General features: G+C 33.2%; 1 protein-coding gene across 1 annotated transcript in view; it reads left to right on the top strand.

The window, feature by feature from the left end:
• Positions 1-11,149, top strand: part of ARL6IP6 (ADP-ribosylation factor-like 6 interacting protein 6) — a 29,249-nt gene extending 18,100 nt beyond the window's left edge. The window contains exon 4 of the mRNA XM_012659339.1: positions 10,557-11,149. Coding sequence (XP_012514793.1) covers positions 10,557-10,650 — 94 coding nt within the window. The 3' untranslated portion in view covers positions 10,651-11,149. The remainder of the gene's footprint in view (positions 1-10,556) is intronic.
• The last annotated feature ends 1,344 nt before the right edge of the window (positions 11,150-12,493 follow it).

The raw sequence follows: 12,493 nt of genomic DNA, 5'->3' as shown, positions 1-12,493 counted from the left end.
AGGGTAAGACACACATTTCTAAAAATCACATTTTAATATTGAAAAATGATTACTTCACACCTAATTGATAAATTTATTTTACTGACTGTCTGAGTTTTAATGGATACAGGGTGATGAAAAACTAGTAATAGAAGGACAACTAAAGGCTATTTGAAGAAGCAGGAAAGATTACAACCTGGGGATATTTAAAAGTATAACAAAGTAAGTAAGACAGTTATAAACCTACTATATTTATTTACTCCTCCCTTTAGATTGTGAGTCTACAAAATATGACTTGCAAAATCTGGGAAATGTTTTTTATGGTTAAGAAATATAGTAGGAGATGTAAATTAGTGACAAGGAAAATAATTTTAATTGAAATTTAAAAGTAGACATCACATTTTTTCACAATTGGTATGAACTTTAAGAAAAATAACTTCCTTTTGCCAGGCTCGTATAAAGATATATAAAGTGCCAGCTCTGTAAAATTGCAAAGTTATACAGAGGACAACAGGAAGGTCAAGTAGGAGAGAGCCTGGAGCAAAGCTAGCAAAATGTTAAAATAGCAGAAGACCTCAAATTCATTTTAAAATATGCCAAAGCCTGTGGTGTTTCAGATAAAAAGGATAACAAAGCAGAGTTGATCCAGACTAAGATCTGAGTAAGAAGAGTTCACAACTTCATAGTCCGAGGTAGAATCTCAGCTAGCGTGTTCCATCTATCAATCCATCCATCCAACTGCATCCTTTTCCTACTTTTTTCTGCAGCTATTCCAAATCTTTACCACATGAGCTCCTTATTTTCAATGGCCCTCACTTCTAATTTCACTAAGAGGTCACTTATAAGGGACTTCTACTTCCTTCTTCCTCTTGTTACAAACTTGCCATATAACTCCACCCATCATTCCGCCCATTCCTCTTATCTCAGAGGATGAAGTGTCCTTTCTATCTGCCTAAACTTAATTTTACCTTTTGTGCTCCAGATCCCACTACCCACACCACCCACCCCATTCGCTTTTTCATACGACTTCAATGTTTCCCTTTGTATCCAGTCTTCTTGATAGGATTTTTTAAAATATTCAAGTTTGTCCTATAATAAAAAAATTCTCATGCCCAGCTCCCCTCCTGTCCACATCTAAGTAATCTTGGAAGACTAGAGAAGAAAGAGATAGTCTGGGCTTCCCCAGTGACTGCAGTTGCTTCCACAGGTGTCTGCAGTCACCCCTACACTAAATTTTTTCTCCTTGAATTCACTGCAGTCCTATTAATTATGAAGTTTAATCTTCATTTATTCAATCTGTTATTTGAAATAGTTTATTGTTTCTTCCTTTTTGAAATGTTTTTCTTCCTTCTGTGACACTACTCTCTCCTGTTTTTCTTTCTGGCTATCTTTGAGAACCCCTTGCTTACTGGGAATTTTTACTTCATTGTCCCACAGATATTTCCAGTTTAACATATCTGAAATTGACTTTAGTGTTTCCCACTTCTCACCAACCTGTTTCATCTCATGGGTTCCCTATCATGGTGAATAAATAGTATTTCATCCAACCAATAACTCAAGTGAGAAATCCGGCATCACCTTCAATCCTTCCTTCTCCCTCAGTAACTCCAACCAGTCAAGGACCAAAAATCATGGCTGACGTTTATTGTGTTAATGAGTGTGTGCTCAGTAAATTCTAGGCACTGCAACAAGTACTTGTTAATAATTATTATCTCATTTAGCTTTCACAAGAACACTAATGACAGCCATTATCCTTATTTTAAAAATGGAGAATTAGATTATCAGGTAGGTTAAAATAGTCCTGTAAATAGGACCATGATTAGACCCCGATGAAGAGAGAGTTAGCTTTCCAGATCCTTCACTCTAATCATACCAAACTGTTAACCTTCCCATGCTCTGCATTGTCTCTTGCTTCTGTACATACAGATATTTGTTCAGGACTCTAAATCTCTCATACTCAATTTTAGTTGAGGTATTAGCTCTTCTTTAAAATTTTGTCCCTTCTACAAGCTGAATGGCTACAGTAATGCTGTCTTTAAAACTTTAACAGTGCACTATGTCACTAGATTTTGTTATCTTTGAGGGCAATACTGATTCTTACTCATTTATCTCTCATATATAATGTTAATATAATGCCTGATATAGAGTATTCATTCTGTAAATTTTGTTGAGTGTAAAGGGAATTGAGGAAATTATAAAATAAAGAACTTCAGAGTAGATACTAAGGGTTGAATGTAATCTGTGTTATTTTTTTTTTCTTAATGAGAGACATAGCAAAGAAGTGAAATCAAGGATGCATTCTTTTTGAAATTCTAACCCTTATTTCATAAATAACACTGGTAAAGTTCATTGGCACACACATAACTTTGTCCTCTCTTAGGCAATTTCTAATAAGTAATTTTTAGGACAAAAGTATACAAAAGGAAGTTACATAGTTTGGGTTTATAAAAGAAACATAAAAGGGAGTGCTTTGGAAGAAATTGAAATATGGTCTTGCTTAGTATTTTCTTTCAAACTTCAGGTTTGGGATTAAGAACTTTTGATTCCAGAATAAAAACTAACTGGTAGTTACTCCAAACAAACCTTATACAGCTTAAAATTCTTCAGGAATTAGAGATTCCTGGGCTAGGGATAGAATGAGAAATAAAAGACAGCTCAGATGTGTGAAGGGGGAATAGATTAGTGCCAACTAGCTTGACCTTTCTCCTGCCGAGCTGGGTCAGACACAGAAACAAATAGCCAATTGGTTTTTAATATGAGCCTTTAATATAACTTTTTATTCTGGCAAGTACCAAGAGCTTTCTGCTTAAAGCAATATCAGTTGGCAATGAAGTTACTATTTTAAATTGTAAGAATTCTGTCGTAAAAGTGTTTTTGAAATGTGGGAATACATGTGAGGGAAAGGAAATTTAGGAATAAATATGGCATGGAATGAAGGCTGTTAAAAGAGTGGAGTCTGGTATTTGTCACTGTGGTATAGAGACTCAGTTCAGATTAACCAAGGCTAGCAAGCATAAAAACAATAAACAACCTGAAACATGAAAAGAGACCTGCTTGAATCTGTCATTCCATCTCTTAAAAAAAAAATGCAATTTATTTGGAACTTTTGGCAGTTGCTTATTCGGTGCTTTAATCTGTGGTTCAAAAGTGTGAGTGTAGTCAATTAAATTGCCAGAGTTACTGAATTCATGTGAATCTTAAATGTATTCTATTACTGAAAAATGAAAATAATTAAGATATAATTCTTTTATGATATATTCACTTTATAAGTTTCTATTAAATATTAATATAAATATATTGCTAGGCATTACATTTTCACAGTACCAAATCTGGATGTAAATAATGGGAGCCTAGGTTCTCTGGTGAATTATAAAGGGAGAAGTGATTATGAACAAGTAGGAAGAGGGTATAAAGCAGAAACATATACTTAACTTAACAAACCTATAAATCTCCCATCCCTTTCTTCCATCCACCTCCTGGGTTTGTTTGTATAATTATTGTTTGTTTCTTTGTTTTAGTTTTGAAGTGAGTTTAGGTGTTTTGCTTAAAAGAAAAAGAGAAGTGAAGTAGATGGTTAAAAGAATTGAATTTTAAAAAATCTCTCCTGTAGCTAAGCTTTCTTTTCTATACTATATAGCTAAGATTTGTTGATCATTTGCTATATGTCAGACACCTGATCCTCACAACAACTTTGTGAGGATAGATTCTATTTTTTTTTTCATTTTATGGAGAAAGAAATTGAAGGTCAAAGAGGTCAAACAATTTTTCTGTCTTCATACCCCTTGTAAGAGGCAAGGCTGGCACTCAAACTAATGTCTGTTTAATGATAGAGCTTGAACTCTTAACCACTAACAGAGACCACGTAAGTATTTCATTGTAGTATTCTTTATTGTTGGAAAGGAATTCTTTAGAACCAGAACAAGATAATACCTTTTGTATAACTTATCTTCTAAAATATGGAAGTAGATCTATTATAATGAGCCTTTCTTTGTAACTACATTACCAATGGTATTTTATTCTTACCGAACAATATTATCCATTTTTACCATTTTGATTTCAGAAATGTATTGCAGTAGAGAAGAACTTTATCTGAGTATAATAAAATCCATATTGAGGAATCCTAGCTTTTGTCCTAAGAGACATTTTGGTTTTGTCATTGAGTTCTCTGATTATTTTTCTACTTATTTTATGGGGTCAAATAAATAGGCAGGTCTTATAATTTTGAATTAGTAGGTTAAATTATATCATCTATTAATTTTCATTATATGAGTGGGTCTCTTTGGGAGGAATATTTATATTCAGTCTCTTTGGGACTGAAATATTTACGTAGTTATATAGTTTATGTAGTTATACTCCCTGCGTCATTGCTCCAATTTCAAATATAGGTTATGTTGATCAATAAACTATTTTAGTAGGTAGGAAAAAAACTGTGTATAAGTACATAATCTCTTTGAAGTGTTTTTTCTTATTCTATCTTTGCTACCTGGTATAGTTATAGGAGTTTAAAACTGGAAGGGTTCTTAAGTTCATCTGGTCCAGTCTTTTGCTTGATAAACATGAAATCTTAAGTGGGAGTTTCAGTTCTGGTTCTGTCCTTTTCCTTTTACACCGTGATACCTCTTTTGTCTGCCAATCCATTGCTATATCTTTTAAAACATAGGTCAAAACTTACATCATTAAGGAAACCTGACCTTGTTAACAATATTGTTTGCTCTGCTCACTTATATTTTATATCCAGTTAACACAAAAGCGTTTTGAGCAAAGAATTGTTTTAGGAAAATTAATCTATGCAATATGTTTGTGTATATGGAGAGAATGTTGGAAACTTGGATAGAATTACATTGTGAATTTTTTTTGGTATATTCATATATGCAAATAGTAATTGTAGCAACATCTCCATAGTCATGCCATTTTCAAAAAAAAATTTAAGCCTATTTCAGAGTCCTTGTAAATTTTGAAATAAAATGGAAAGTCTTCAGAGTTAAATGTTTTCATTATATTGCTGTGAGACCATGGGATTTTTTTTCTTGTGTGTGTTTGTTTTTTCTTTCACCTCATTCAGTAGCGCAATCCAAATTAGAAATTCATATAGCATGACAAGAAAATCAAATCAAGTTGGCAGGGCCAGATATTTTCTACTCATCTTGCAGGTTTGGCAGTATTAATCATAAATAATACTGTAGTTTTACTTATTCTGAATGAAAATTTAAAATTTTTTTATCTGATCAAGTTTCCAATATTGGACTTTTTTTCCTTTTATTTTTTAGTTGACACATAATAATCATATATTTTATGGGCTACAGAGTGATATTTTTATATATAAATATGTATATACACACACAATGTGTTAATGATCAAATCAGGGTGATTAGCATATCCATCAACTCAAACATTTATCATTTCTTTGTGTTGTGAACATTCAAAATCCTTTTCTAGCTATTTGAAAATATACAATAAATTATTGTTAACTATATTTACCTTATGGTGTTATAGAACTGTGTTCTCTAACCCCCGGGCCATGGACCGGCACCAGTCCGCGCCATGTTAGGAACTGGCCCATACAGCAGGAGGTGAGTGGTGGGTGGGCATGCAAAGCTTCATCTGTATTTACAACCACTCCCCATCACTTGCATAAGCTCCGTCTCCTGTCAGATCAGCGGTGGCATTAGATTCTCATAGGAGCGCTAACCCTACTGTAACCTGCACATGGAAGGGATCTAGGTTGTGTGCTCCTTATGAGAATCTAATGCCTGATGATCTGAGGCAGTGATGCTAGCGCTAGGGAGCGGCAGCAAATACAGATCATCATTAGCAGAGAGGTTTGACTGTACAATAAATGTAATATGCTTGAATTATCCCAAAACTGTCTTCTCTCCCCATCCCCCCATCCAGTCCGTGGAAAAATTGTCTTCCATGAAATGGTCCCTGGTGCCACAAAAGGTTGGGGACCAGGTTATAGAACCCTAGAATTTACTCCTCCTATCCACCTGTAATTTTGTATCCATTAACCAACCTTTCTCTACCCTCCCCCTCCCTTCTCTACCTTTTCTGGCTACAATTATACTCTGTTTCTATGAGCTCAATTTCTTTTTTAGCTCCCACATGAGTGAGAACATGTGATATTAATCTTTTTGTGCCTGAATTATTTCATTTTAACATAGTGTCCTCCATGCTCATCCATGTTGCTGCAAATGACAGAATTTCATTCTTTTTTATGGCTGAGTAGTATTCTGTTGTGTATCTATGCATTTTCTTTATTCATCTGTTGATGGACACTTAGGTTGATTCCATATCTTGTCTATTATAAATAGTGCTGCAGTAAACATGGGAGTGCACGTATCTCTTCGTTTGGATAAATACCCAATAGTAAGATTACTGGTTGTATGGTAGTGCTGTTTTCAGTTTTTGGAGAAACTTTCACTGTTTTCGATAATGGCTATACTAATTTACATTTCCACCACTATGTTAGACTATTACATAGGATTTAAGAAATTATAGTCATTTTGCTTTACTGATCTAAATTACATAATAAAAGAACGTGCTTCTCTTGATTAGGCTTATCATTCTTCTGAGATTAGTCCTTTCCTTTTCTTTACCTTTTCCTTCATGAAATTTTTTAAGTATATAGTGATATCATCTGAAAAAAATAACTTTATTTCTGTCTAATGGTGTAACTTCTTTCTTCTCTTATTGCATTAACTAAAATCTCCAGACAGTGTGAAACAATAGCATTGATAGCACATATCCTTATCTTGTTTGCCTTTAATAGCAATGCCTCTATTATTTCACTTTTAAGTGTGATGTTTGTTGTTTGTATTAGTTCCTTTTAAAATGTAAAATGTACAACAAAATTAAAAAACCTACATTTAGTATAAGACTGAAAACTTGCTATAAAACTATAATAATCAGGACAATATACTATTGGTTCAGGGATAGACAAATAGATCAGAAGAATAGAAATAAAGTTCAAAAATAGACCAGCACATATATATAGTTATGTGACTCCAGTGGCACCATAGCAATTCAATGACCAAAAAAAGGTGGTGTTTTCAATAAATTGTGGATATTCATAAGGAATAAAATGAGTCTTAGCCTCTATCTTACACAATATATAAAAACTAATTTGAGATGAATTATAGACCTAAATATCAAAAGAACAGTAAATGCTCTTTCAGAAAAAGAATATCTTCATAACCTTAAAATAGTCAAAGATTTATTGAAAAAGCCACAAAAAACACTAACCATTTTTTTTTAAATTGTTAAATTGGACTTTATTGAAATTAAGAACTTGTGTTCACCAAAAGATCTTATTAAGAGAGTGAAAAAGCAAGCTGTAAACCAGGAGAACATATTTATAATACATATTTCTAACCAAGGATTTTTATCTATAATATGTAAAGAACTACATAAACCAATAAAAACTGAGCAAAAGACTTGAACAGGAACTTCAAAAAAGAAGATACCTTAATGTACAATAAGTACATTAGTCATCAGAAAAATAACTTTTAAACCCGCAACATACTCTGCAGACCCAACTAAAATGGTTAAAATTTAAGACTAATAATACCAAGTGTTTGTGATAATGTGGAGCAACTGAAACTCTCATACATTGCTGATGGAAGTATAAATTGATAAAACTATTTTTGGGAAAATGTTTCATGCTTTCTACTAAAGCACAATTTACGTCTACCTTACAACTAAGGATCTATCCAAGAGGAATGCGTGCTAATACCCAGCACTCACCAAAGACATGTATTGGAGCCCCAAATTGGAAACAACCCATCAGTAGTAGAATGGGTAATAGATTTTGGTATATTTATATACTGCAATAAAAAATAACAAACTAATGCTGCATATAATGTGGATGAATCTCACAGACACAATATTGAATAAAAGAAGCCAGACACAGAAAAATACATATGGTACAATGCCATGTAGATGCGGTTTCAAGAGTAAGTGAAACCAATCATGGTGGTAGCCCTCAGTATTGGAGTTACCTCAAGATTTGGGGGAGGTAAGTTGGGTATTTACAAGAGAGATTTTTGGGGTGCTGGAATGTTCTCTATCTTGATGTGGATGGTGGGTACATAAGGGTGTGTACCATGGTAAAGATTCATCGATGTATATACAAATGTTAGACATTTTCATTGTACTGATATGCTTTAATTAAAAAAGTAAGATGTATATATAGGTACAGATTGGGTAAATAGACACTATATTTAGTCCTCATTTGTTGAAGATATTAAATTCATTAATTGAAGATAGTATTTTCATTATATTTGAGTCAATTTAAAACAAGTCCTCTACCAGAGATAAGTGAAGGGTTTTGACAAAGGAGAACCGCTTTGCCTTTAGTCTATTAATTGGACTTCAGAGTTCACAAAGTAGGGCCACAATAGAGAAAACCTGCCAAGGGTTGTCTGTGTCTTAGCCCAGAGAGGGAAATCATAGTGAATATGTTGAAAAGAAGCTTTAAAGCAAGTGATTCTTCAAAGATTAAAGTCCTTTTCCTCACAGTAATGTATGACACTTGATACGGTGTTGCCAGTGGGAATATGGTGCATTTGAGATGGTAGAAAGACTAAGAACACCTGCTCTGTAGCATTTTTTCATTGCCTTTAAAATGCATTGCTTTGCCTGCTTATTAGTAAGGGTCGCTGAACATTTGAACATGTATATCTCAGTAAAATTCAGTTATACCATCATTGTAGTTACAAGTTTAGTAAACTGGACTTTAGACATTTTTTCTATTCTTGTGGGATTGTGGGGGTCACAAACTAGTAAAGTAAAACTACTTTGGAAACCCTGTTCCATGATTAAGTTCGTTTGGTGAATACAGTGATCCCTCAGTATCTATGAAGGATTGGTTCCAGGACCCCATGCAGGTACCAAAATCTGGAGATACTCAAGTCCCTTGTATAAAATGGCACAGTATTTGCTTATATACTAACGCACATCCTCTTGTGTACTTTAGAGCATCACTAGATTATTTATAATACCTAATATAATATAAATGCTATGTAAATAGTTGTTATATTGTTTAGGGAATAATGACAAGAAAAAAGTCTCTACATATTAAGTTTAAATGCAGATTTTTTTTCCTGAATATATACCATCTGTGGTTGGATGAATCCATAGATGCAGAACCCATGGATATGGGTGACTGACTGTATTAATTTAAAAGTTTCTCAGATCATCAGTAAGCTTTTTTTTTTTCCAGTGAATGATAACACTGATAGTTAATTTCATGATTAGGTTTCTGTTCACTAATCAATATATGTTTGAAGAATTTCCTTTTTTAAAGGGGCAAAGCGTTTAGTGTACTTGTTTTACCATGTACTTATTTAGTGTACTTATTATAATACAGCTAGGTAGATTAACCCTTAATAGCACATGAGAAGTATCTTAAACTAGCCCTAGCTGAGTGAGGAAAGGTTGAGTGGAAAGAGTAAATAATAACTCCCATGGGCCAGAACAGGGGACCATCAGGAATCATCAGGGTCTTATGTAGCTTCAGATGAATGCAAAAGGGTTGTTCTTTGAAGAGTGTGCCTTCTTCACTTTCTGTCACAGATCTTATGGAACTGGAGTCATTATTCTGAGATACTCTTCAAGTGTTAATTCAGATCTAAGTACTTCCCTGGCTTTAGTCTCTTCTAGGAAAGGAGGAGAGGATATGCATTTAATGACCCTCTCAGTCCAGAGCCCTTACTGCTTTTGACTTTTGGCTTTTACTTCTCCCCTTGCACCTTCCTATATGTCCTCAATTTGGATTGCTCCAGTGAGGATAGTATTCTGTTCTTCCTTCCAGCGAATGCCAGTTGGACACTACCTTGTTTCCTTTTTAGTGTATTTCATTTTTATTAAGATAAACAAATAGTATTATTGCAATTCATTTAGTGGGAGGAATGTTAAGAAAGAAAAGGTAGTAAAATAAGTAAAATTGTTACAAGATTAAGGAAACACATGAGATGTATCTTTGCTAATTCCTAGGAACTCATTGAAAACCACTTCAATTAAGTAACCTATTAGGTTCAGAACTGAAATGTCTGAAAGACATAATCTGATTTGCCAATCACATGTTCATGTGCTCAAAGAAAGAATTCCTTTGTGTAACCTAAAAATGGCATAAACAGGACAAATGCTTGAAATAATGTGTATTTTAAGTTAGATCTAAGTAAGAACAAGAGAGCTGTGAAACATACTAATTAATTGAAGAACATGTTTGTAATATAACAAGATGTAAATTCCTTAGAATTAGGTTATGGCTACACATAGTGACAATGAAACACAGTAAAAAAGTATAGGGATGAAACTCAGCTTTTTGCTCTGAATAATGAAATTGAAAACAACTGTATTTGTTAACCAGAACAGTTTTTGACAGAGAACTTAAGATCTATCTACTATTGGTCCTATAGATGTCCCAATATTCTTTTTTAACTAGTATGTTAATATGTACACATTCAGGAAATATATTCCCAGGTCATAAGTATTTTCAGTGAAAACTTGTGGTGTTACTTACTGTTATATCAAGTTATGTTTTTCTTTTTTGATTTGTGTTTTTCCTTTTTCTCTAGGAAACTGACTGGACATTCTTTCCACATGGGCTATAGCATGGCAATTTTGAATGGCATTGTAGCTGCCCTTACTGTAGCATGGTGCCTCATGTAAACCCACAGTGAAGCAATATTGTTGGCAAAACTTAGTCACAATTGTGTTTTTTAATGACAAGAAAGAACATCATTGCCTACTCAGAAGATCAAGAAACCTGCTGTTCATTATGTGGTTCAGATATGTGTCATAATCATCATCATTATGGAGAACCTTGTAAAGCATTGTTCTAGAGTCTAGACATTGGGAATACCTGAATATTAAGTTTTAAGTACTTTTTTAAAAGTGTAAGGTGTTTACCTCATCTTTTTACTTTTATATGTGTAGTTCTTAAAAATTGTAGAAAACATTTTAATGGAAATCAAACTCAAAAACTTGAATACAGGACAATGCCTACCTTTCCATGTATGTATTACATTTTTTGCTAAGATACTGATATTACTGTTTAATTGCGATACGAATATTTATACGTTAGCAAAGCAAATAATGCCTACTATGCCAACATTTTATAGCAGCTACTTTTAAATCAAAATATTTAGTTTTTGATATTCATAGAATTAATGGAAGGTGCATTTATTTTTTTTATGGGGCATAGTCCCTTATGCGTTTTTTTAAACATATTTTCCTACTATATATTGAATTTGTATGTTTTTAAGATTATTACATCTAGACAACTGTAAATGATATTTCTTGGTGGTGCAAACCTAATACCTGTCTTTAAGAAAAAGCAAAAAAGCACATTGACCTAAGGTTAAAATTGAATATTTTTAACAAAAAAAATGACTGAAAAAGGTGAATTACGTAAGTCATTAAAATATTGAGAAATTTGAAGCTGTTCACTGTATCTGTTTTCACAAGTCCAGATATTTGTCTTGGTATATATATTGTTACTTCAACAGAACTTATTTTGTTTTTAATAAATATAAACCTGGAATTTTTATATGTAGAAATGTTTGAACTAGTTTGTTCTTAATCTCAAAAATTTAGTTACCAAACTAAAAAAGGTATTTTGATACTATATATATAATAAAACTGATATATATAAAATACTACATATAATTTATATAGTTTTATAATTTTCCTGTTTAAATGTTCTTCTATAATTGTAGTGTTAGTTTTTATTTTCTTAGTAATTAAGCCTTAATTGTTCCCCACCATTACTACAAACCTTAAGTGTTTAGAAAATCACCTCAATTTTAAAAGGATGGACTATTTACAAAGCTGTTTTCCCTGGCCATAGAAAAACTTACATTAGAAAACCATTGTGTAATCAAACTGCTTATTCAGGCTTATTGGGAAATGAATATGTGCAGTGTGTTCCCCTGAATGTTATTACTGAGTAAATGAGGTTTCTAAAAGTCTATAACATTTTTTTACTATTCAAAAATCTTTCAGTTGGAAATGACTAATGCTGCTCCAGTTATTTGAAGTGTTTAGACTAGTGTGTAGGTGTGTGTGTATGTGTATGTATATGTATATATATGTCTAAATATCAATTCCATAGCTTAAGTATTCTTACCAGAGTGGTGGTTGCAATGAATCTCTTTTCATTCCCTGCCTTCCTGCCTGCCCACCCCCTTTGACTCTAAAGGCTCTTCTGTTGCAAAGAAATGTACAAGTAACAAAATCAGTTTATCTCTTCTCCACTCCTCCAGGCCTTCACCCCCCAAACCCCACCAATTTAGATAGCTCCTTCCAGATTCTTTGTGTCTAATGACTAAGAAAGTTATTACAGTAGACTCTAGAGATACATGTGTGTATGTACAGTCACATGCCACATAATGGTATTTCAGTCACAGCAGATTGCATATATGATGGTGGTCCCATAAGATTACAATACCATGTTTTTCTGTACTTTTTCTGTGTTTAGATATGTTTAGATGCACAGATACTTGCCACTGTG

The sequence above is a fragment of the Propithecus coquereli genome, unplaced genomic scaffold, assembly GCF_000956105.1.
Source record: "Propithecus coquereli isolate 6110/MARCELLA unplaced genomic scaffold, Pcoq_1.0 Scaffold118, whole genome shotgun sequence".
Classification (NCBI taxonomy): Eukaryota; Metazoa; Chordata; class Mammalia; order Primates; family Indriidae; genus Propithecus; species Propithecus coquereli.
Note: the sequence above shows the minus strand (reverse complement) of the source record. Positions and strands in the feature narration are given on the sequence as shown.